This window comes from Leuciscus leuciscus (genome assembly GCF_965113295.1).
Source record: "Leuciscus leuciscus genome assembly, chromosome: 3".
Lineage (NCBI taxonomy): Eukaryota > Metazoa > Chordata > Actinopteri > Cypriniformes > Leuciscidae > Leuciscus > Leuciscus leuciscus.
The window spans coordinates 32,128,019-32,155,902 of NC_138727.1; the positions used below are offsets into that span (position 1 = coordinate 32,128,019).

The window sequence follows — 27,884 nt, forward strand, 5'->3', positions numbered from 1 at the left end:
TTGAGACTTAGAATCCATATTTATCAGATAATGTAGATGTATTAGAGATAGGGGAGTAATTTATCTTGAAAACATACACAAGCACATGCTTAACTTCATCTCGCTCAATCATCTTAAAAAAAGAAACAAAAAATCTTGTATATAAATCTTGTAGTTTTTTTTTTTTCTAGTTTTTTTTTTTTCTACCTATTTTCTTACTGGCCCCATTCAAAACTAAACAATGATGTTGTGTATTTAAACTCTCACCCTTGAACCTTTCATAGTTATGCTCTCTAACAGTGCACTTTTTTTCTCTATACCACAAATGTAATAAGTAATATCAAATCAATACATAGAGTGCTAAATGTCAAATACAGAACATAAATTATTAAAGAACAGTCGTCTCAGTCTCTCTCTTACTCTTATTCGTTCTGACAGGCACACTTCAGGTGTAAAAGCTGATATGCCATTCCATACTGCCCATAGCACTTGGCCAGCTCTCAGCAGTCATTGATGCGGGTGTCAAGTCCGATACATCACAGGCTTTCCAATAGAGACGTAGCAATTGTTACGTGACTGCAGGATGTGGCCAGATTAAATGTGTAACTAAGTTTGGGGTCAGCGGGAACTAGACAGATCCCTGCTATTAGACCAAGAGGAGGGAGACAGTGAGGCAAAATGAGCTGCATTGACTGAAAAAAGATGAGAAATGAGAGACGTGGAAAAGTTTCTCAGAAGGGAAGAAGCTGAACATGCCGTTGCTGGGTTACTCAAATATAATAGTCAGAGAGTGGACGAATGGGCTGGAGCCTCAGCACTGACTTGGAAACTAGTGAGAGTGTTTTGTCATCACTAAAATAACATTTAACATCAGATTTGAGAACTCCCTCAAAAAAATAAAAAAATAATAATAATAATCTGTAGCCTACAGTACATCGTGAAGTTTTTTAGTTGTTGTTGTATTGACACAATCTCTTTGAAAAGTCTTTTTCAGTCTCAGCCAGAGGCTGGAAATATTTATTTCCTCAGGCTTTCGCTGGGGAGACAAAACTATAAAGTATATGGTATATGATTATCTTTTAAAAGTACTGGTTTTTTTTTAAGAGATATGAAGAATAGGGAGTAAACAGTGGCAGGGATCTACTCACATTAAACTTGCGTGGGCCCTCGGCTGCCATATGAATCTATTTGTTGCCCTGAGGCAACAAGCTTCATCTGTGCCGGGAGTTTGAACGCCTAGAGAAATGAGCGTCAATGTCTTTGATCTAAGTCTCTCGTGCGTGATTGTATCTTTGCAATCCGAAGCACTTGGGCACGCTCGCTAATTTACACTAAAACCTAGCACCAAAGTGCATCAGCCACTGTTGGTAATTGTACCTTTTTTACACAAATTACATAACGGATACCCTTTTTAATCTAAACATACAATTACAGCCGCATTCAGTCATTATAATAATAATAAAATCATAAAAAGTTGATAAATGACAGAAGCTTTTCTGAGAAATAGAGATAGCCCTCCTGAAAATGAGAGTGTTCCTTGTCATCCTAAAAGTTTAACGCCAAACTCATTATATATGGTCATAGTAAATGTAATGTACAGTGTCTATTTGCCAGAAAAAGGGATCAGGGTAACAGTTTATTTTGATGGCCCCCTTCAAAAAGTTGACTAAAAGTAACGTTCTCCCTTACGTGAAAATCACGAATGTGTGGGTCCCTGCAACTATTGAAATAACTGGATTTGACACAACACAAAATTGCTGAACAATGGTAAATGTGATTGCACCTTTAGAGTTTCTCATCTGGAGCAATAAAAAGCCTCGGATTAGTATGTTGACTTTGATGAAGCCTGAACCTCTGGGAGGTTTAGGTGTACATAACCTTCAATACTATTTTTGAGCAGCCCAAATTAGGAATTTGATTTCTTGGTCTAAAGAAAGACATGAATCCATGTGGGTCCAGATGGAATCAAATCCATTTGAACCACTGCCCCTTGTCTCTTTGTTATTTATAAAACATTATGAAAAGATAAAAAAAATATGAATAATCATTTCACTGTACTTAACACTCTTCAAACTTGGAAAGATTGTAGAAAGAAAATTGATACTGTCTCTTGTACTTCTATATATTCTCCAATCTTTTTAAATCCAGATATTAACACCTTAATTACTTCAGGTAATATATGTCAATGGTTAAATTCTGGTATATTATATTTTAAAGATCTTTTGAGTGAAAAAATACAAGTAAAATCATTTATTGACTTAAGAGCAGAATATGATATCTCTAATAAACAATTTTTTAAATATCTACAAATCCATAGTGTCACTAACTGTCTGATTAAGGGGGGAAAAATACGGCTTTTTTTTGTCAGAACTGGAGGACTTTTTTTTTTTTTGTAGACACAATAAAAGGAATGATTTCTAAATGTTATTATATTTTGACAAAAGAATCTCAATCTTCTTTCCAACCTTTAAAAACAATATGGGAAAGAGATCTAAGTAGAACTTTTGAAGATGATGTATGGGTAAATATTTGTAATAGAATTCATTTCCCATTCACAAGTATTAAGATTAAGGAGACTAATTTTAAGTTTATCCACAAAACCTACTTAACACCTTTAAAAATGCATAAAATATCAAATGATATTCCAGCTGTTTGTCAGAGATGTAAAAATATGGATGGAACATTTTTACACATGTTTTGGGACTTGTTGGGACTGCAGTCTTTTAAAAGGCTATTGGAGATCAATTCACTCTTTTACTCAGTCAGTTTTGTATTTTGACTTGAGTAACAGTCTATATTTGTTAAATGATATTGATCATTTAGAGTTAGATCAGAAAAAATGCAGGTTATTTATTTTGATATCTTATTTTGCAAAAAAATGCATACTTTTGTACTGGAAGAATGTTTCCCCTCCATCTCTTAAGACTTTTTTTGACCAATTGTCTTCATTTCTGCCATTAGAAAAATTGACTTTGGAGAAATATAACCGTGGACATCTTTTTAATGAATTGTGGTGCCCTTTACTTTTAGGTATTGGAAAATGATATGACCTTGTAGATCAAGTTCTGTATTCACGCTGTTTATTTATTTATTCATTTACTTTTATTTTATATGTATGTGTATGTATATGGGTATATATGTGTGTGTATATATAGGCTATATATGAAGAGTTCAGATGCAAAAGCCTCTAAATGCCATCTGAAATTTTCTTATAGAATGATCATTTTTATCAAGCTTGTATATTTAAGTTCAGTAATTTCACTTAAAAGACAATTAATAGGTTTATTATTAAGCCATTTAAGTGAAATTATTGAATTTAAATATACGAGCTTGATAAAAATGATCATTATATAAGAAAATTTCAGATGGCATTTAGAGGCTTTTGCATCTGAACTCTTCATATATATATATATATATATATATATATATATATATATATATCTTTTTTTTATGTTGTTGTTATATCCCTATGAGGGTGGTGGGTGGAAAAATGTTTAAAAGAAAGTTGTATAGGCTACAGAAAATGTGTTAACCTTAAAATCGGGGATTTTTACCTCGGTATGTTATATAAATGATTTTCTTAAAAAAAAAAATTTAAAAAGAGTTTCTCATGCAGAAAATTTTGTGCTTTTAAACAGTATGTTGGAAGTCAGAGCATCTGTAAATGTTCCCACTTCATGAATGTTTGGAGTGGGGTTTCTCTCTCCAGGAAGAGAAACATGGAAAACCTAGTGTGGAGCTCGAGCTAAGTGATAACAGAACAGTTGAGTGGAGGAGGGAAAATCTCTGTATCTCTCTAAATCTCTCTGCTTTCCAATCTATACATTGCTTGCCGATATGCAATTTTTAAATCTTGGCTTCTTTTGTAACTATTTTCATTGGCAAATGAGAAATATACAAAATAAATGGCATTTTTTGTTTGAAAAGTAAACTACATGATATTAACTGGTTAAGTGTGGTATCATGACCATACTGCCATTTTGATATTCAGTACAACAGCACTCATATACATCTTAACATAGATCTTAATATCGAAACAACTTAACCACAAACACCCAGCAATTATAAAGGTAATAGCAGCTGTTTAAAGGGTGATAAAGTGAATGCGGCAATCTATTGGTTGTAGGCAATGTACATTTCATTCAGTGCAGTCCAATGGCAACTAGAGAGAGAGAGAGAGAGAGAGAGAGAGAGAGAGAGAGACGCCTGATACAGCCCCAGTCTCTTTCCCTTTAATCTCTTTTTTTTTTTCAGTCAGTGCTGCCTCTTTCTATGGAGACAATCAGATTCTCTACAATTTACTGTTTCTCTGCAGTGATTTCAACGAATTACCTTAATCTATCTGGGTCATTTACATCAGATATGTTGCCGCGTCTCTGTTGAACAGTCTCCGGTGAGCCACCTCTCTTTCGGACGGCAGCATCACGTTGGATTTTAACAGGGGCAGAACGGAGTTAGATTTTTTTCCCTTGTGTGGTACATACATTTTGACCGTACCTCAGGAAGTCGGGCGGCAGGACAGAAGCAGTACAATGCAGATACTGCAAAGGTAAGACACACGAGCAGCCGTTGAAGTTAAAGTAGCGCATCTCTATTTTGTGCTTACACAGTTGAACTGTTTGTCTGACGCCGCGTACACGGTTATTTCCCGCTGCTTCACAAGATTTTTCCTCTCTTTCTCTCGCTCTCTGAAAGCTTCATCCATCCGGACTATGCAACAATTTTGCTCTGAGTGTTTAATTCGCGCCGGCTACACGCGCTGCATGATTTACATGAAAAAGGCTGACCGTACAACCTGTTTCAGTAGTTTTTTGGGTAATACATTTTGCGTTTCGATTTTTTCGTCATCGAAATTATAAGTATGATCAATAAAACCCTTATATTCTGCTTTCCGATATTATTGCTATCCACATTTAGAGTTGAAAAGCAAGTATATTGCACGAAAGAGTCTTTCATATGCGTCATGGGAAATAGGCAAAATGTACGCACTTGGACAGTCAGCATGAGGGGAAATGGCTTTAGAAGGAGAATCGTGTGGCAGATCTAAGTGTTTCAGTAGGCTATAGCACTACTTACCTGTGGCTAACCAAAGCTCGGTACAGTGAGATATGCTTCATGATTGTTTCCCTCCCCAGCAAACATTTGGACGTTTAATGACCGTTGAAAAGACGTCCGTCCGAGACGTCCCGTCATGGTTGAAAAATAATTCCAAAATGGAAGTTGAACCGACGTCATTTCTGGCCGTGAATTCCACGTCTTTTCTGGCCGTGAATTCCACGTCTTTTCTGGCCGTGAATTCCACGTCTCTTCTGCGCGTCCCTGGACGTCTAAATGCGTCGTCATATGTGTTTAAATGTGTTGCTGCATAATTTAAGTGTATATATAAGCCTGCATATAAAATAATCACACACCTATTGTGTAACATCGTGAAAGACAATCAAGTCTTGAGGTTTAGCCTACACATCTTGACAAAGGTTCTAAAAAGGTCCAAAATTGGTCCAGTCAGACCTGAACGTCAATAAAACGTTTTAATCACGTGTACATCAAAAACAATAACACATTATTTGTGGACATAAGCAAAAAAGAAGCATGTTCTGATTAAGCACAACATTTTATTGATATTGAACAGCCAAAATTTCTCTTTATTTTTTTCAATGTTTAACATTTCGTGAGCTTAGAATTTTAAGGTTCTATCTCCACTTTTGGTTGAAATTGAGTTTTTGACAATCTGATCCATTAGGTGTTTTATTAATGCCTGTGTGGTGTTATTTTTGTAAAAAAAAAAAAAAAATTGTTAGTAGTTATTAATAAAATAAAAGGTTCCATCTCACAAAACATAAACCGAGTTTAAAAACTTTGATGCTTTATAAACTACAATAAACGGAGATAGAACCTTATAATTCTAAGCTCTCGATTTGTTAACCAAACTAAAATACCAATTGCAAAATACTGAATTATAAAGATAGTTCACCCAAAAATGAAAATTATGTAATTTACTCACCAAATTCCAAACCTGTATGAGTTTCTTTCTTCTGCTGAACACAAAAGAAGATATTTTGAAGAATGTTTGTAACCAAGCAAATAGAGCATCCACTGACTACCATTATTGGAGAAAAAATTATTATTAATGGGAAGCGACATCTGCTTGGTTACAAACATTCTTCTAAACATCTTTGTGTTTAGCATAGAAAGGTATACAGGTTTGAAACATGAGGTTGAGTAAATGATGACAATTTTCATTTTTGGGTGAACTATCCCTTAAACACATTGTTTGGCTCATTTTTTGTATCCACCACCCCCAGCTCTTCCTGGAGTGTGTTTCAGGTGTTCTGCCATTGCTGCATCAATTTCAGTGTCTGTAGCATGTGGGCTCCACCTCTTCACAGCATCTAAGGGAAGAGAATATATTTCTTTTTAAAATAAATGAAAATTAAAAATTTGAGGTAAATGACATGCACTTATTTTCAAAATATTTGTATGGTCTTCAGCTAAATTCAAAACAGCATTTGTCCCCTGCCTCTTCAATACCACTGTGGTGCCCTTGAGAAAGACCCTTAACTAGGTGTGTAACAGTGAGAAAGTGAACAGGACATTTCTGATAAAGACAGGTGGGCTGTGATGTCCCCTGAATAGACATGTTTAGCAATTCTAAAATTACAAAATTTTTAAAGCAGTTACTGAAAACATACATGTTCAAATCCAGCTAAACATTTCATTCTACTTCAGATAATTTACTTTCTGAAAGAAACTCTCAAAAGGCTACATTAATAATTTACAGTAATAACTTTGACTGTATCATTAAACATACTTTATACTATGGTATACCGTTGTATAAGTTCAAAGCAACTTTTAGCCTACTAGCTAATTTTAGCCAAACTCAGTTAGCCAATTTCAGTTGACAATGTGGGCATCATTTCTTTCGGTTCATTCATGTCAAACAAGTAAAACTCTAGCACGTGAATCTAATAATACAAAATGTACGTACCCAACAGTAGATTTTTAATAATATGGGCCTCAATTCCTCCTCTCTTCGTGGTTGTTCAAACTTCAGTGTTCCGGAGTGAGTCTATGGGGAAAACGCGTTAACATCTCGTGAGATAATCTAACCTATCGCGGGATTTGGTAATGTCGGGAGATCTTTTGTTACATCTTGGCAGCACAGTTTTGGCAATTACATCCAACTCAGACATAAATGGTGACCAGATATATTTCTGTTTTACATGCATACATTCCATAAAAAAATAAAAAATAAAAAACACAACATTACCGAAAAGGTAAGGTAGGCTAAGGTTGAAATAATGACTAAAATGCAGAGGCTTTGCATTAACTTAACCACACTGGGAACTGTGTGATTATAATTTATTTAAACAAGATAAAGTAAATATATTTACTTTGTATACAATTCGTGTATTTCATAAAGATAATTCCTGGGGGTTTTTTTTCTGTCTTGCTTGACTAGATGTGTAAAGGACGTCAGTGGACGTGTATTCACAGCCTTGACGTGTGAAGGACGTCAGTGGACGTCTTCACAACCTCTTAAAAACTACTTGGGCAATTAAATGAATTTTTGCAGTATTAACCATGCAAGGATTAAGCACAGCTTTTGCATATTTCACAAGGATTCCATGATGGAGGGTCATGATGGACTATAAATGCACGTGTAAAAGACGTCGCCAGGTGACGTCCTCTCACCCGATACTATAGACGTGTAAAGGACGTCAGTGGACGTATTCACACAACTTATTAAAACTTTAATTTAATAAAAAATTTAATTAATTATTGCAGTATTAACCACACAAGGATTAAGCACAGCTTTATCACAATTGATTTCATAGAGGGTCATGATGGACTATAAATGCACGTGTAAAAGACGTCGCCATGGTGACGTCCTCTCTCACCCGAAACACAACATGGTATATATTGAACTACACGTAGCTAAAAGTCAAAATAACAATTATACATGCAACCTCAGATAACTGTAGACATGCACACATGTATCTGAATGTATTTTTAGGAAATGTTCTGTGTTACATATTTTTACCGATTTATGCCGTCATACCGCGACTATTTTTGGCCAGGGACACGACGTTGCCGTCGGACCAATGTTTGCTGGGTCACTAGTGCACATCCATATGCGTGTTAATGAGACATTCGGCTAAAGATGTGGTGACGATAAATCGTTCGAAATTTCGTTTCTCGAGAGCCATAATATTGGATCAAGCTTTGAAAAAGGCGAGGTTAGACTAGCTACTTAAAACACGGAATATAGTCATGATAAAATGCATTATCAGTCTGAGACGGGACACTTAAGGTGCGCCCAGATTGAAGAAGATTTGGTTTAGCGATAGGGTTTGTTTTGTAACTCTCGCCTAGCTTTGCTGTTGGCTACAGACGAACTACATTCTCCTCAAAAGATGCGGTGACCCCGGACTTCCATCACAGGGACCACTGTTTCAGCCCAAGCTATTCCGCTCATGCAGCGGTGAGCCACAAGGTGGTACTGTGGACATCTCCTGCATGCGTGTTTTGGGGATGGAGTGGGCCGCCTCTCGAACATTCGCACTGTACAACATTTTAACCTTCACTTCTGTCAGGATGCGCGGCAACTGCGTGACATCATGTCAGACTGCGGTGAAATAATGTTCATACTTAAGGAAGTGCAACACGAAATACGTTAATTAGCTTTAGGTAGGCCTATGTAAATGTGTCCCTATACCTGGATACTTTGACCTGTAACTTAGGCTACTAATAAAAGTTTTGAACAAAATCTTGGGACAACTTTCTTTATATCTATAGTAAGCCTACATGCACCTAAAAATGCACCATTTTCGGCTACTTTGCTCTTGTGGTATTATGGGATCTTGGTGTTATGTTTTATTCAGTTTTGGGTTGGTATAAATTGCAGGTTTCGGTGGTGTAGGCTAATAGGATGTCGATGATCATGAGTTTGAGAACTTTTTTTTTTTTTCACTGTTGATTTAAATAATTTAGCTTATTTAAATAAGCTATATACAAATAGAATGTGATGAAGCTACCTTTGAGTGTTTAGTCACATGAATTGAATATATATTCTAATTTAAAAATAGGCTGCTGCTTTTAAGAGCAATATTTATTCTGGTCCTAGTCATTTAGAGGTGCAGTCCAGTATACATTTCCCTTTCTCTCTCACTAGCTCATAGGATCAGTGGTTTGCCTTTGAATACATTTTCACTCTCTCTCTTTGCTTACTGGGGTTCCTGTCCACACTCAGTCAACTGACAGAAAGAGAGAATACAGCTTGAGAAAACAAATTCCAGCTGACTTGCTAGTCCAGACGCCATGTTGAATAAGTCATAGCAGGTGCATTTGCAGCGGAATCGCACCACGTTTATCCGAAGTTCACCCAAAGGTCACAGCGGTTTCTATGCTTTATTTCTTGGTCTATCGTTTGGACCGAATCAATACTATCTTCTTTGCATCATGAGTCACTCTTTGAACAGTGCAATTGTTAGAGCCTCCTTCAAGTAGATCATTTATTATAATTAAAATGCAGAGAGAGACCCGGCACCTTCATTGAGATTCGCGCGAGTTATCTTCAGTGATCACACAGGCAGTGATTCTATTTTCTCTCCTTTTATTCTCCTTGGTGTCATTTCTTCCTTCTTTTTATTTTTCAAACTCACCCAAAAAAATATTAAAATTCCAACCAATCACCTTTATCTAAATGTAACTTAGACAGATGTGGGCGTGAGGAAAATTATGAATTTAAAATGTCATGCATTTAATACTAGAACATGGGAGAGGTTTTTATAATTAGTCTATTGAGAACATCACTAAACTGGTTGACTATTTTTAAATGTTATTTACTGTATTTATTCATTTACTTAGGCTACATAAAAATTTTAAACAATATATCACATTTACTTGATGGCAGTGAAGGAAGAGCTAAAAAATTTTATGACTTTCTTTCTTCTGTGGAACGTAAAAGAAGATATTTTGGAATATGTAACTTTGAGTGTTGTTATTATTATTATTATTATTATTTCCACCAGACAATGAGGTCCAATGCTGTTTTGGACCGCAATGACTCTTTTATTGTGTGGACAAAAACTCTTCATACAGGTTTTGAACAATGAGGGTGAGTAAACCAAAGGAACCTTTCTTTTTGGTTGAACTATCCCTTTGGGCTTACATTCTTTGTACTTGGTTGTTGCAATAGGGTTTTGGCAGAAAGTGCCTCCAAACTGAGCCTCTTGAATTTAAGCATTGCTTGAGGATGTAGCAATATTGGCGTAAAGTTATTGAATAAATCCCTCTTGGCTGATCTAGCTTGGACACCAGACGAAGAGCGCATACAAACTGGTGGATGTTACATGGCTTTTTGTCTGCGTTGGAAATTAAATTGCCGGCCAGACATTCAGACCCATCTGCTTCGGAGGACAAATATGTACGTGAAAGGTTTTCTGAAATGCCTAACTCAATGTCAGGATATTTGATGATCACAGGCAAAGAAAACAGAGGCTTATAAATTAGTAGGACTATAGATCTACAATGGCCTCTTGATGGATAATGCTATCTTAATTCTTAATTGTTTACCAGTCTATTAAAATATGATTTATTTTTTTTGAAAACTTTCTTTTTTTGTATTTCTTCATAATGAAGCCACTGCAGCATGTACAACACAAGCCTTGATGTCTGGGCTAAATGATGGTTTTAATAAAAAATAAGATAAAAAAATAAATAGAGTGGACTTCAAACCCCAAGGTGTCACGAGATGGGTCTTTCTCAGACCACCAATAAAGATCTTTAAAGCATGTCATGTGTAATGTGTACAGGGACTCAATCCTTATGACATTCTCACTCCTTCATTAGATTCTGCCTTAGAGGAATATCACCTTTCAAATGCTCTTAAATCCCTGTAAATGTTAAGCAGAATAATATTTTACAGTCATTTACCATATCAGGGGATGTTTTCTGCATTGTATAAAGAAGATAATGCTTCCTTGTTGTTTGTTTTATTGTGCTTTCATGTTTTCTCTTGTGACCATCAGTGCTTTAAAACATCCTGCTGTTGTAAAGCGTTCTGTTATGAAGTGGAGAAGTAGAGATAACCCTAATCCTTTTGTAATTTAGCATTGCTCAACACCAATTTAAGTTAATGTGACTGTCTCAATGAGTCTATTATATCATCACTGCTTTGTTCGCACAATTAACTTTCCATGGGTTATACTATCTACTATCTGATCTCTGCTGAAATTGCTTTTTGATTTGAGGAAATGAAAAAGTTATATCAATCAATCTTAGATTCTTGAAGAATTATTTAGAAAGGCATTGGAAATTACAATGTAGATAACGCTGGGTGACATCTGTTGAACACACCATATTTTGAAGCTGTTGGCAAAATTATGCCTTTTTATATGTTGAGGATTTCAATTTAAATAAGAGGTACTGATCCAAGAACAATCTCATAAGAAGCTTCCCTACTCTGGTTTCACTGACAGAGCTATTAATGGAGGGATCAGAGCGAACGAAAGAGTTCATCACTTGTAGTTTTACTCAGGACTTAAGTCATTAAAGTTCCCCTCCAGAGGCTCCAAAGAGTCCAGCTCAGTAATTTGAGGCAAATGTGCATGAACAATCCATAAGATGATCTTGAACCTTATATAAAGCTAAACAAATCAGAGCTGTGGTGTGTGTTGTACAACTGTGTTGAAGTTCAAGAGTATCAAAAGCACCAACTGATGAGGATCTTCTCAATTCTTTTCACACCCACTCTCTTCCTCTTTCTTGAATGTGGATGAAATGCATTGAGCATTCATTATTCAAATTCTCTCGCACGGTAGCATTTCTTGTGCATAATCTACTCTCAGCTTTGTGTGCTTCTTCTGTTTGTTCATTCAGGTGGAAAGATTATCGTTTTTTTCAGACAATAAATGTGATGCAGACATACCATTTTACTATTCGCATATATTTAAATCAGTGGCAAATTTGTATTCACATCTACTCCAATATATATGTCTCTAAGGAAATTTCTTTTGAATGCTTTTTGATTTATTCCAGAGGATCTTCCTGGAAAGATTCCTGAAAACACTGTGACCTTTAGTGTTTCCACAGCAAGAGGCGTCTCAAACCAATATCTTTCGTGTCATTTATTCTTCTGTAATCCTGTACGAATGGTTTCCTATTGCTAAATTCCCAAATTTGTACTTGAACAACATATCCGAGTCAAAGGATAATGGATAAATCTGTTTAGATTTGTAGATGACTCAGCCAGAGACATGATGAATTCTACTCTCTGTGCATGCTCATTGCCTTTATATATCAGGCTATTATTGATGGTGATTCTGAAGAGTATTCTGTAGCTCAAACAGTTGAGCATGGTGGTAGTGCAATGCAAATGTCATGGGTTCGAATCCCAGGAAATGCCTGGACTGATAACATGTTTGCTTTGAATGCAAAGTTGCTTTGGATAAATGTTTCTTTCAAATAAATAAATGTAAACATGACAAAAAACAACACACATCCATATTTCAGGATTTGAAATATCAGAATGAAAACTAATAGCATGCATTACTAGATCAAGCGATCAAAATACTTCAAAGTCTTAGATTGGTCTTTCCTACATTAAATGGATAGTTCACCCCAAAATGAATAATTGATTCACACTCAAGTTGTTCCAAACCTGTATGAATTTCCTTTTTTTCTGCTGAACACAAAAGAAGATATTTTAAAAATGGTTACCAAACAATTGATGGGCCCCATTGACTTGCATAGTATGGGAAATAAATGTTATGTAAGTTATGGCCCATCAACTGTTTGGTTACCTACATTCTTCGAAATATCTTATTTTGTGTTCAGCATAAGAAAGAAATTCACACGGGTTTGGAACAACTTTTTTTGGGTGAACTATCCATTTGTGACCCTGGACCACAAAATCAGTCTTATGTGTCATTTTTTCTAAATTGAGATTTATACATCATCTGAAAGCTGAATACATAATCTTTCCATTGATATTAGGTTTGTTAGGATATGACAATATTTGGCTGAAATACAACTATTTGAAAATCTGGAAACTGAGGGTGCAGAAAAATCGAAATATTGAGAAAATCTCCTTTAAAGTTGTCCATTTCTATTGGCGATTGTGCTGCATCCACTCACAAAAAAGCATTTTTTATATATTTAAGGTGGGATATTTACAAAATATCTTCATGGATCATGATCTTTACTTAATATCCTGATGATTTTTGACATAAAAGAAAAATCAATAATTTTGACCCATACAATGTTTTGTTGGCTATTGCCACAAATATACCCCTGCAACTTAAGACTGGTTTTGTGATCCAGGGTCACATTTAAGTAATGAGAAGGAGAATAATGTATAGATTGGACAGACTTGCTCAATCATACAGCATGTTTCAGTCACAGATAGACAGTTTCTAGGCAAATAGATCAATATATTCCAAGCATACGTTTTCAGTACAACTAACCTCATACATGAATGGATATAATATATTTTGTGTTTACGCAACAATGCAATGCTAACAGTTATTTGAGCCTATCAATTTACCAGACCACTTACTTTATAAATCGTGGCCCAGTCAATGGAAACGTAGAGTCATATTTCATTGTTTGAATCTAGAGTATAATGATGTCTAAGTGTTAGCATTTGTTTGTTATTTGAGTCTATTCATGTATGTTTTTTTTCCTCTTTCAGTGCAAGGTTACCTTGGCATCTCCGATGCTTAATGCAAAGCATACACATTAATAAAGGAAATGGAATTCCTTTGTTTTTGTTTATGACAATGAAAGAAAATTTACGGGCTGTTCTTTCTTTCCCACAGGCAAACCAATAAAGGAGGAATTGAAAGGAGGGAGTAATTACACCAGAGGACAGCTCAGGGGAAAAAAGCCACATTTTGTTTCTCGTCAAAAGGATAGCAGTTAAAGAACGACAGAAATACAACTGAGATCCAGAATCGCCCTCATGGCTACGGGGAATGCCTTGATTGTTGATTTGATTGGTGGGAGTGCTGTCAATCATCTGTCCGTTGCAGCCTGAAGGCAGGTTTCACCTTGGCTGTGGGAGAAGGGAGGAGTATAGGACTGTGAATTCAAATAACTCTGCCAACCGCAGCTGGACCATGTCACGGCTCAGAGGAACTCCATGGATAACACTCACCATGCTTCGTCCGCTGGCTACTCTCCGCCTTTTTTCCTGGATTGTGCTTGCAGCTGCTTGGCTAGCCATTACACAGGGCCAGCAGCAACCTATTGTCACGACAAACTACGGCAAGCTAAGAGGCTTGAAAACATCTCTGCCCAATGAGATTTTAGGGCCTGTGGAACAGTATCTGGGGATTCCCTATGCCCTCCCGCCCACGGGGGAGAGAAGGTTTCAACCCCCTGAGCCCCCCATGTCCTGGCCTGGGATTCGAAATGCCACACAGTTTGCTCCCGTTTGTCCTCAGTTTCTGGAAGATCGGTTTTTACTTAATGATATGTTACCTGTATGGTTCACCGCCAACTTGGATACCGTTGTAACCTACGTACAAGATCAAAGCGAAGACTGCCTATACTTAAACATTTATGTTCCCACCGAGGATGGTATGTAATTTCATTACCATAACATAATGTGATGTACTGTATGTCTTTAATTTTTTCTTCTCAACAATTTTCATCAATGTTTGTTTGCTAATTAGGTTGTAGATATTACATATTTTTAGGTGTGATAGGTCATCTCGGTTGTTTTACAGCACCGTCTGTTTAGTTAGCATCATCACAATGCGACCTTTGAAGATTTTCCAAACTCAGCAAGTTAAGAATTCCCAAATGGCTTTTTGTGTGTTTGTTGCTGAAACTCTGAAATTAGACTTGACCATTTTTTTTCAGGCTTCAGCTGCATGATGGTGAGTTAAATTTAGCTTGACCACTAGATTGACAGATTAAAAATGTAAGAAACGGGATTAACTTGCAACTGAACATCAGGTTGCATAACAACAAATTTACTTCTGGGAGTCTCTCACGGTGGTTAATTAGCCACGTTTGTATCTTCAAATTATATATATATATATATATATATATATATATATATATATATATATATATATATATATATAATTTGAAGATGTCACAATTTTCTGACACATTCTGTCTGTTGAAGATACAAAACCATGTTTATATAATTTGAAGATACAAACGTAATTAAACCTCCGTGAGAGACTTCTCCCAGATGTAAATATGTTGTTATGCAACCTGAAGTTCAGTTGCAAATTAATTGAAGTTCTAATTAACCTCCGTGATATAGTGTATGTATATATATATATATATATATATATATATATATATATATATATGAAGAGTTCAGATGCAAAAGCCTCTAAATGCCATCTGAAATTTTCTTCTAGAATGATCATTTTTATCAAGCTTGTGTATTTAAGTTCAGTAATTTCACTTAAATGACTATTAATAGGTAATCTTCATTGCCATTTAAGTGAAATTATTGAATTTAAATATACGAGCTTGATAAAAATGATCATTCTACAAGAAAATGTCAGATGGTATTTTGAGGCTTTTGCATCTGAACTCTTCATATATATATATATATATATATATATATATATGTGTGTGTGTGTGTGTGTGTGTGTGTGTGTTTTATTTTTTTATTTTTTTTTATTATGGATGTGATTAGTCAGTCAATTGGGGAGAGGATAGGGAAGCTATGAATCTTGCTCTTTATTACATAATGCTTTTTTAACTTTATTTATAAATATAACCTTTGATAAACAGAAGTATGTATTGGAACCTGAATGTATCTGGAACCTGAATTGGAAATATAACTGGAGTAATATTATCAATGATTATGACCTGAAATCAAAGTTACTATATTCCTATGTATTCATGACTGTTGCAATGCAGTAAATTTCCAGCAGAATGTGTCAGAAAATTGTGACATCTCACAGTTGTGCTTTAAAAAAGTCCCTACTGTGATGTTGAAATTCAATCCTCTTTTGTGTCATACTGAAGAAGATGGTCATCCCCTCTTAGCTTTCAAACGCTTACCGCCCATTATGCCTTGGCTCTCCAAATTGCCCTTTTCAAAATCCTGTGTGATATGGGAACATCCTGGTATTTTTGACTCAAAGAGGGACTTGCTCTGAAGTTGTGCCACTGTTGAAAGAGGATGACAGATATATATAAAAAAAGCCCTTTTGTGCCATATCAAAAGAAAAAAAGCATGATGTTCAGGGCTAGAATGGAAAAACCTGGATCACCTCTTCCTGATCTGTAGAAAACAGGTTAGAGACATAAATTCTCTGTTTTAGTTTCCTGCATCTTTTGTTAGCTAGACGCACAAAAGAGACTGCAGTCTGTTAGTGACGGAGTCAGCTTTATCTCTCAGTGTTACGAGTGAAGGCTGTGGAGGTGGCATCCTGTTTTGTTGTGAATTAATCACAATGAATGCCTCAGCCTGAAGGGACGGTCTTGGTGAAGAGACAATGCAGGCTCCCTTCCACTCTTTAATTGGGAAAGCTTACCAGTTTAATTTCTATTGGACTATTCAAAAAACCCATTCAGAGAAAAAGAAAGACGTTGAAAAGAGGCAGTCACGACAAATCAGTGCTTGTTACCCTCATTGTTTATCTCAATGGGTGGACTTCTTTAACCTAACATCTGAAATCCAGTCTTGTTTTAAAGGTAATTGAGATCTACATGTAGATTGCAAATGGGTAACTGACTGAATGGGATGATCATGTACTGTAATTAATCCCACTCCCTGCTGTTCCACAGCCTATATATAAATTATATGACCAGACAATAATTTACACACTTTTTATTCTTGCGGATACTTGTTAATTATTTATTAATTGTAATTAATTTATTTAGAGATTTATTTTTGGATTAAAAAAGAAAAAAGAAAGAAAGAAAGAAAAAGAACTAAACAAAAACATTAAACAATTATACAGTAAAACATTTATAATAGCAATATATAGCCACAGTGATATGGTAAAATCTTAGTATGTTACTAGAAATTGATGTCCTACTTTACATGTATGTGCTGATTCCATCATTTGAGAATGTTCCAAATAACTTCAAAGCAACAAAATCTGACCGTTTTTTTTTTTTTTTTTTTACCAAAGAGTTCAAATTTTGTCAAATGTGCTTATTTGATAAGTAAAAAGTGAAGTATCATACGTATTTCTTATTTATATAAAGCCGTAACACACACACATACACATACACACACACAAACACACACACACACACACACACACACACACACACACACACACACACACACACACACACACACACACACACACACACACACACACACACACACACACACACACACATACATATCTATATATATATATCTTCTTCTTCTTTTTTTTATCGCTAAACTTTATTTTCACCTTGAAGTTGTTTTTTGAATCCTAGACTTTCAATCTCATCTCAATCTCTTTCACGCCACTAAATATATCTCAGAATACATCTCAGAATGAAACTGCTGATCTCCTGGGATTGTCACACACAACAGTCTCTAGAGTTTTGAGAGTACGAAAAAGAAAGGAAGAAAGAAAATATCAGATGAACAGCAGTTGATGGTGTTGATGGTGATGTTGGTGAAATTGCTTCGTTAATGAGAGGTATTTGGAGGAGAATGGCTTGAACGGTTCAAGCTGTCAGGAAGGTGGCAATAACTAAAATAACAAGGTATTACAACTGTGCTATTCCGAAAAACATCTCTGAATGAACACTTTGAACACTTTGAACCTTGCCGGCAACAGCAGGCAAACACAATATTTTTTCCTCTGTCAGCTAAGAACAGGAGGCTGAAGCTACAGTGGGCATATGCTTGCCAAACTGGACATTAGATGATTATAAAAAAAAAAAAAAGAAAGCCCATCCCTTTGTCTGATGAATCATTTCTGATGCGATGCAGATGGTAGAGTCAGAATTTGGTTAACCACATAAATCCATGGATCCATCCTGCTTTTTATCAACTGCTGCTGGTGGTTAAATGACATTGGGTATATTTTTTTTGGCACACTTTAGGTCCCTTAATGTCATTTGAGCATCATTTATTTCACATTCAACCTGCTGTGATCTGCAACCTTGTTGACTGTGTGCATCTCTTTATGGCAAGAGTCTACCCATTTTCTGAGTCCCCAGCAGGACAACATGCCATGTCACAAAGACTGGTGATGTCATTGAGTTTACAATGTTCTCCTGGGAACGGCATGAATGTGAAGCTGACGAATTTGGAGCGAATGCGTGATGCTCTCATGTCAGTTTGGACCATAATCTCAGAATGTTTATACAACCTTGTTGAATACATTCCATTAAAGGTTCACCTAATAATGTGGCCAATGTGAATAATATAATAATATAATTTATATGCATGTGATTAAAATATAATTGTGATATATATATATATATATATATATATATATATATATATATATATATATATATATATATATATATATATATCGTGATTGCTGTTTTATTTGTTGAGGATCTAAAATATGAATGAAATTATATTTAGCAACATATTATTTTTTATTTTAGGTACCTGTAATACAATCACACATGATCATCTCTCATTTTGTGCCCCCACTGTGGCTATTCATTTGTTGCTGTCAATCACCTCTGAATAATTGCCCATTTCTTTTGGTTAATGTGTTTTGTGTGAAACCTTTATTTGAGCTGTGGGGATAGTATCGGCCGCTGGGTAATGATGAGATGTCCTTTAATGTTCAGCCAAAAAAAGTGTTCAAAGCTAGTTTAACTTAGTTCTTCATATTCTTCAGGTTGAATTATTAATGAATAAAATGTAATGAGCTTCTGAACTAAGGGATTAATAAATGTGCTTCGTACATGCTAAAAATACAGATTCAACCTGTGCTCAGGAGAAGAAGAAAAAGTAGATTAATACACTACAGGATGATTTGGAAGTGTCAAACCTGGGCATACAGGGGTGGAGGGTATCCCTGTGATTTTTTTGTGGTATGCATATAATTAGTGTCAATGTTCAACACTCTTCCTGAACACATTCCTGTTTTATTAATTATTAATTAGTTATTTTTTAAATAAAGTTAGTTTTTTTTTTTGCACAAAGAAATAGAAGTATACAAAAATATATAAACAATACAGATATATATATATATATATATATATATATATATATATATATATAATAACACCAAATTATGTAAATTATTATTTTATTCATTCTGAACAATCAAATGTAAATAGCATAAAATTAATATCAAATGTATCTTTTCTATAGATTATGACATTTGCATGTGAAATACAGTTAAATCATTTTAATATTGTAATATCAAACAAAAAATTCATAAAATTGGAAACTAAAACCATAAAATAGAATTCCAAAAATAATATTCCATTACTTGTACTATGAAAAAATTGCATCATGCAGAATCCATTGTGCTATGTTTCCAAATGTAATTTCATTCATGTTTTAAATCCTCAACAAATTTCAATTAAACAGCATGGTGCTAGAAACTTTCCTTGGAGATTATGGTCTAAACAGACATGAGAGCATTCCACATTCGCTCCAAATTTGTCAGCCGCACATTCATGCCGTTTCCAGGAGACCATTTTAAACTAAACTCAATGACATCATTCTCTGTGACATGGCATGTTTTCCCGTTGGAATGAACAATCAGAAAATGGGTAGACAATGGCCATAAAGAGATGCACACGGTCAGCAAGGTTGCAGATCACAGCAGGTTGAATGTGGAATTTAAATGATGTTCAAATGGCATTAACACTAAAAAAGTGAGAGAAAACAGCAGTAAGTGTGTTATGTTATTATCATGGCAACCAAATACATTGCAAGCTGATTTGAAAAGAAATTCTATGAATGAAAGAATGTGCAAATCAGCTTGCAATGACAAATATTAATTTCCTTCCCTGTTATTTCATCCTACCGCGAATGAAAAATGATACCAGAGACAGCAGGTATAGGGGTTTCGACATTTCAGATCGGAAGAATGGACTATTTAAAACATTCTGTTGGCTTTGGTAGACCCTGGTAGAGGGAAAAATCTTGAATAGCACTGAAAATCCTTCTGTGACACAAAAGTAGGATTTCCAATTATGAAATGGGACATGTCTTATTTTGTGTGGTATCTTTCATTTAGTTGACAGCATTTCAAAATCATAGATATGAATATTTAGCTGTTAAAAATGCTTTTGCGACCTCTGAATGAAATTCTCCTCAGTCTTGACATTAATTAAATAATTTTATGTAAGCACATCAAGCTAATCTGTCTAAGCCAATGTAACCATAACATCACTTATACAGTCATTTATGGAAGGCTAATGCTGAAAGACTCGAGCATAGTGAATACACATTTCTAGAATATTTTGTGCACTAGTTAGAGTCGCCTTCGGGTAATTTTCTGTGCACCTTTATTTGTTTTTAAAGGTATTATTAAGGAAGATATGTCAGGGTATTATGTATTTGACCCAACTCATATTTTAATGTTCATTCATATTTTTTGTAGGTATATTGTGTTTTAGTAGTATTAGAATTAGAATAGTATGTTGACGTGATACAGAAACTAACTATTTATACATAAGTCAAGAATTGACACCTCTAACTATTTTGCTGGCCATAGGTTTGTTGTAGTTGTACAGTGGTGGTCAGAATTAATGGCACCCCTGGTAAATAAGATCAAAAATGGCTGTAAAAAATAAATCTGCATTGTTTATCCTTTTGATCTTTCATTCAAAAAATTCGCAAAAATCTAACCTTTCATTGAAGTAAAAGAATTGAAAGTGGGGGGTAAATCACATTATAAAATAAATGTTTTTTCTCCAAAACACGCTGGCCATAATTATTGGCACCCTGTTATTAAATACTTTTTGCAACCTCCTTTTGCCAAGATAACAGCTCTGAGTCTTCTCCTATAACGCCTTATGAGTTTGGAGAATAACTGACAAGAGATCAGAGAGCATTCCTCCATACAGAATCTCTCCAGATCCTTCAAATTCACAAGTTCATATTGGCGCTTCTTCTCTTCAGTTCAGCCACTGATCTTATATAGTGTTCAGTTTAGGGGACTGGGACGGTCATGGCAGAAGCTTCATTTTGTGCTCCGTAACACATTTTTGTGTTGATTTTGATGTTTGTTTTGGACCGTTGTCCTGATGGAAGATCCAACCACGGCCCATTATAAGATTTCTAGCAGAAGGAGTCAGGTTTTGATTTTTTATCTGTTGGTATTTGCTAGAATCCATAATACCATGTATCTGAACAAGAAGTCCAGGACCTCCAGCAAATAAATAGGCCCACAACATATAAGATCCAGCAGTATATTTAAACGTAGGCATGGGGTACTTTTTATCCCTGTTTGCACCAAACACATCTGGTGGGTTTGCTGCCAAAAAGCTCTTTTTTTTAGTTTCATCTGACCACAGAAGCCTGTGCCGTTTGAAGTTCCAGTCGTGTCTGACAACTGAATATGCTGGAGTTTGTTTTTGGATGAGTGAGGAGGATTTTTCTTGAAACCCTCCCAAACAACATGTGGGGATGTAGGGGTTGTTTGATATTTTTTTTTAGGCTTTCTGACCCCAAGACTCAACTAATATCTGCAATTCTCCATCTGTGATCCTTGGAGAGTCTTTGGCCACTCAAACTTTCCTCCTCACTGTGCATTAAGACAATATAGACACACGTCCTTTTCCTGGCAGATTCGTAACATCTTTAGTTGATTGAAACTTCTTAATTATTGCCCTGATGGTCAAAATGGGGATTTTCAATTCTTTAGCTATTGTCTTACAGCCACTTTCTATTTTGTGATGCTCAACAATCTTTTGCTGCACATCAGAACTATATTCTTTGGTTTTACTCATTGTGATGGATGATTAAGGGCATTTGGCCTTTGTGTATTCGTCATATTTAAACTCCTGTGAAACAAGAAGTCATAGCGAGACAATTTCATGTTCCTAGTCACCCTGGTATGCTAAAAAAAAGGTAAATATTAATAGGAATATACTTCAGAGATATTTTACTCGTAAAAAATTCAAAGGGTGCCAATAATTGTGGCCAACGTGTTTTGGAGAAAAACATTTATTTCATAATGTGATTTACCCCCCACTTTCAATTCTTTTACTTCAATGAAAGGTTAGATTTTTGCGAATTTTTTGAATGAAAGATCAAAAGGATAAACAATGCAGATTTATTTTTTACAGCCATTTTTGATCATATTTACCAGGGGTGCCATTAATTCTGTCCACCACTGTAGTTCACCACATTCTGTTGGCATTGGTAGACCTATTCAGGAAAAATCTTGAATAGCACTGAAAATCCTTCTGTGACACAAAAGTAGGATTTCCAGTTATGAAATGGGACATGTCTTGTTTTGTGTGGAATCTTTTATTTGGTTGACAGCATTTCAAAATTATAGATATGAACATTTAGCTGTTAAAATTGCTTTTGCGACCTCTGAATGAAATGCTCAGTCTTGACATTAATTATGTCAGGCATCAGGTTAAGCCTGGCACTGGTGTCTATTATTTAGGACTGGGTTGGTCTAAACTGAGGTTGGACCCACTCCTGAAAAGCAAGGTGAGCTTGCTTTACTACGCAACCCCAAGGCGTTCCATTTAGCGTCAATGTGACAATCTAGTTTATTAATCAAACTCTAGAGGGCGCAGGCACATCATTTCCACATGGCACAAGCTGATTGGCCCCTGTTGATCCTGCTGCCAATGTGATTTAAATAGTCTGGTTCATTGTTTTCTGTAAACTATCCCTGCAGCGCATTATCAAAGTTCCTCTGAAACCTTCCACCTCCCTCAGCTCCACCTGCCTAGATCTGCCATTGTTATGTCTATTTATGGAGCAGCAGCATATCTTATATGCTCACAGCAGTATGTCTGTGTATCTATTAGCAGTAGCAAGTCCGTACTTGCTCTCCTGCAGCAATAATCAACAACAGCAACAACAGTGTATATCAGATCTAGTCCGCCAAGAGCAAATACATTAATGTTGCCATATTCAATAACATGCTAAAACTATTCAGAGTTTTCATGATTTAATTTTTAAGCGTATAACTATTCAGACTGGCTGTGGAATTCAAGTTAATGTTTAAAATATCTGTGAAAAAAAACGTTGGTACTCCAGTTTTAGCTAAGAGCACAAAACTTCAGTTGGTGGAATGTGTCCGAGCAATTACACAGCAGTGTGTAGGGCAGTGGATCTAACCTCCTCTGGTAGGAAGTCAGATGAATGGAAAGACCGGAGTAAGTGTATGTGGAGCCATAGAACCATAGAACTTCACCACTGGGCGACACAACATGTGGGGTCATGTGTTCATAGACACATTCATACACACTCACATGTCAATATATATTCATATTTCTACCCAATTACACATAATATGCACATGTGCATGTTACCTCTTTTGTATATTTTTATCTGCATTGCCTATATTTACATGGCTCTGATGTACTAAGATCAAGTGTGCTAAATCACTTGTACAGTCAAACAGATTGTGTGTAAGCTTTATGGGCATATTGCTAGTGACGTACTAATAACAATTGCACACAAAGCCAAATGTGGAAATAAATTGGACTCATATTTAAATAATGTTGCATGCAATAATGCCAAATGTTATCCATGCATACAAGTTTTGACAAATTTTATGATTGTCACACACATGCCAAATAATTGATTGTGATACAGTACTTTTGTATGACAATCTTGAATCAGTTTTAGAAAGGTTGTGAAGCTGAATACAATATAGCCTGAATTCACAAATAACAAACTGGAATGACTTGCAGTCTTCCAGATTTGCATGGCTCTGTGTTTTGGCCTTTTTATGGAGGCTATAGATTACATATTTAGTGTGCATCAAAACATTTTATTACTAATGTACAACAGTTCTGGGTGAACTATATTAGCCTATTAGATAAGCTTTGGGATATTTTTCATACAATCAAGGTTTTACATGTTTTAATACAGAAAAAAAAACTTGAATAATGCAGGGCTTATATTGGGTGCAAAGGCATTTCTGTGGACCTTTTAATAATGCATTATTACTTAATCAGTTTAATTATTAGCAAATCTTTAATTATTTATCCTTTGATTCACATCATTAATAACCATGGCCCATCATCAATTTCTTTTCCACCAGGTACATATTGACATAGACAGTTAGCCTTCAACTTAATTACTGAGCCACCAGGGCACTACAGGTGCAAAACCCTTGGGCTTGCTTTATTAAAAATCTGCCTTTTCTCTTCCTTTAATGAGGAGGTTATAAACAAAAAAAAAATTAGAGAGACTTGTTTTATTCAAGGCACAGTCCTGCGCCTTAACTATGAGGTGACAAATCTATCCCAGTATTTAGATTTAATGAAGAATATGGGTTTTATGATTGATTATTCATCTCGTGGAATCTTGTATATTTAGTTATGTCCTTGACACAATCCCTTGTCACTAGAAATGGCACGTCATTTTAAATTGTGCAGCACAAACAAACTGCCTCCTTTACATGTCAATTAAATTCCCTGAGGACCTGAAGTTGACGAAAATATCATAGTTAGCAATGGCATGCTGGGTTTAATATTTCAATGTCAAAATAAGAAGTATTATTACTATTAATTTCAATCAGTAATATTTCAGCCCATGATACCTAGCCAGAAGTCACAACAAGATTATACCACTTCATAATATTTATGTTTAGTAGGTCATTAACAAACTTTTGATGCTGACAGATCAGTTCATGCATGTCACAATATGTTCTGACAATGTATAAATCAAAACATGATTGTAGACTAAATTAAGAACTTAAGTATTGCAATTTTTTATATTAGTTCTGAAGTGTTGCCAGATTACATCTGATTGAAATGAAAAATTAATTTGACAGCATTCGATCTTTTATGCTGAACATTTTACGTTTGCATTGCGAATCTACTTTACAATTAACATTTACAGATTATTTATATTTAACAGATTATTTTGAACTTCTTAAATTAAATCAATATTTGGCAGGATTTAGGCAGCACTTCATTACATTTATTCTCTCATTTTACTGAATAAAAATAAGTGAAAACATAAAATTATTTATGTCAGTCTGACATTTTTTGTTTCTTAAAAACTATTCTTAAAAATCACAGTAATCTCACATTTAAAGGTTTAGCATTAAAGATGGGAATTAATATAAATTAATGTATGTACAGTTTTTGAATTATGCATTTGGTTATTTTTGTTCAGTGTCAGTTCAAGTTTTAAGGTTGCAACATAACCCTCCCTGAACAAATACAAAGAAAAGGTGAAAATAAGAGGCCAAATTCAACTCATAGCAGATGTGTTTACTCATGTGGTTTGCTCAAATAAAGGCAATATTAAGCAGCGCTTTGAGATTCAGTGAGAATCGATTTGGTGCAGAATTATATGTTATGAACCCCAAATGTCTATGTGATTTAAACTAGTTAAGCTGCAACGCCACTTTTGAAAAATCCCCAGAAATGACATACCCAAACTGAAACACATACAGTTCATGAACCCTTTGCACTAAAAGCACAAGTATGATCTAATTTGAAAGCTGACACCTGGTAGTTTATTGTAAATGTAGAATTAATTATTGTCATAATGAAAAAACATTTTTTAAATAGCTTCAAAGTTTTGTAAAGTTATTAGAAATGTATTTTTATGAAACATATTCATGAAAATAAAATTGAAGTGGGCACTGTAGCAATCTAGAAATGCCCTGCAGCTAAAGCCATATGTGTGACCATGTTATATTTAAAATCTGAAAATGATAAGTCTAAAACTCTGTATTTAGTTAAATGTTTTTCAAGATCATGTCAAATTACTTTATTTTGGGCCTAGCTAGCATGTTAGCTTAGCGCACCATCAATACACGACCATTTATGAGATTAAAACCATGTTTGTGCTCCAAACGTACTTTATAACGCAATTTGAGTGTTTTAAATAATCTTCTGTGATCTAATTTGGCTTCAGATAAAAAAAATAATCAGACAGAAAATATATTTATAGAATTGTACAATGATAAAGTCTATATCGATTAGCATTACATTATAAATATAATCTATTATTATAAAAATACCTGGCATTGCTTGAAGAACACAGGCAAATCAAATATCATTGCAATCATTTTTATTGTCTTCAAAATGTCTGTATCTGCATATTACAGCGATATCTGTGTTAGCTTTGTGTGTAGCTGCTATCAGTGACGTCCTTGAAGGTCACATGATTATGGCTCTTCTTCATGTTCCATATATGGAGTATAATTGTGCATATAGCGCCCTCAGGCTTTTGGTATGAATTGAAAACACAGCACATCTCAGTAAGAAGCGCTCATAATGATTACATCGACGCATTTGGGTATAAATTCAATAAATATTATTCCTGTCTATAGAAATATGATGTGAATCTATGAGAATATATCAATATTTCTCCAAGTCTGCACATTTTTTAGCTAAAAGCCCTGAGGGACGTTGTTTTGTGAAGCACTGTCATGACGACAGCACCGAGTTTTTTTTATGAATGGACCAGCTGACGCTCATAATTCATATTAAAGGGATCGACGCATTTTTTCATTTCATAACTCCTGACACAAATTAAGACATAACTGTCACATTAAGTTTCTCAGAATACAATAGTGGTCAAATACTGAAACTTGAGTCTTATATCTTTTTAATGATGTATAGTTTGTCAAAGTATAACATTTAATCTGATAGTAACTGTGTGAACTAAATAATAAAATAAAAAAACGCTTCAGTGCGCCGACGCACTGGTGAAGCTTATTAAAGCCAGATGAAACAGTGCTGACATGCTCTAAAGCACTGGGATGGCAAACTGAAGAAGAGTTAGAACAACACTTTTCAGTCCACAAAAATCACCAGCAACATTTACTGTAATAACAATAACTGTAACCATTGAGTTTGACTAAGATTATGTGTATATTGAATAATGTAATATTAGAACAGTCCTGTGTATTGTATTAAATGTATAGCATAAGTAAGGGAATATAATACATTTTTGATATGAAGTTATTGTATTTTTTTTTGTGCATTTTTATTTTTACTAAATGTTTTTAGGCTACTGTTTTACAAATACCATAGATTTATATCAAAGTGCCCCATTATGCTATTTTAAAGTTTCCTAGTGTTGTTTTGGAGTCTCCTACAACATGTTTACATGCATCAAAGGTCAAAAAACAGTTTAATTTTCTCATAATATAAATTTTTCAATGATTCTCAAATGACTCATCGGATGAATCAGTCTCTCTAAATCCCTCCTTTTCGCGAGCTACTCTGCTCTGATTGGCCAGACAGCTCAGTCTGTTGTGATTGGTCTACCGCGTTTGTCGAAAACAAAAATGCCCATTGCCATGACAACGTCAGCTCTGTCCTGACTCCTGATGATTCCTACAGCTCAGCGATTGTACACCGTAAACTAAACACTAAATGGTGTAAATTTGACCATATCAATCCGAGGCGAGCGTGAGTCCGATGATGAAACACTGGAAAGTCATTCAACCTGAACCTCCATCGCAAGGACGACTCTAGCAGGACGTTCCCTTATCGGTCAGTCTCTTCTACGTACGTAGTGACCAACTGATAAGAATCTCGCTAGAGAGGCCAATCTACTTTGAGTGAAACTAAAACGAGCCAATACACATTGGCATGCAATCATTTGCATCAGCTGTTCAGCCTCGCAGCGTGGGTATATAATGAGCAGGGGCGATTGCATTTCAGCTTTTTGCTTTGGAGCCAAGCACTTCGATGCTTTCTACAAACTCCCAGGAGATTGTGAAACTTCGAGCCAGCTTTTTTCTCGGACCTCTCCACTTTGGTGCGGGTGTGACGGCACAGCAGCGAGAGCGGTCTTCTTTTCTCTCTTCTCTCTCTTTCTCTCT

The 27,884-nt window shown here is 35.2% G+C and overlaps 1 protein-coding gene and 1 long non-coding RNA gene across 4 annotated transcripts in view; one reads left to right on the top strand and one right to left on the bottom strand.

Annotated features, from left to right (window-relative positions):
* Positions 1-4,186: 4,186 nt before the first annotated feature.
* The window catches only part of nlgn4xa (neuroligin 4 X-linked a), a 139,010-nt gene continuing 115,312 nt past the window's right edge, over positions 4,187-27,884 (top strand). For both annotated transcript variants that reach the window (XM_082164018.1, XM_082164017.1), the window contains exons 1-2: positions 4,187-4,528; positions 13,800-14,562. In XM_082164018.1, coding sequence (XP_082020144.1) covers positions 14,100-14,562 — 463 coding nt within the window. In that variant the 5' untranslated portion in view covers positions 4,187-4,528; positions 13,800-14,099. The remainder of the gene's footprint in view (positions 4,529-13,799; positions 14,563-27,884) is intronic.
* LOC309494639 lies at positions 5,572-8,084 on the bottom strand. 2 transcript variants are annotated; one of them, XR_014204403.1, is made up of 3 exons: positions 8,021-8,084; positions 6,965-7,045; positions 5,572-6,368 (listed from the first exon to the last, which is right to left on the bottom strand). It is a non-coding gene; the product is annotated as an uncharacterized lncRNA (long non-coding RNA). The 2 variants fall into 2 exon arrangements; XR_014204404.1 differs by lacking the exon at positions 8,021-8,084 and having other exon boundaries at positions 6,965-7,977.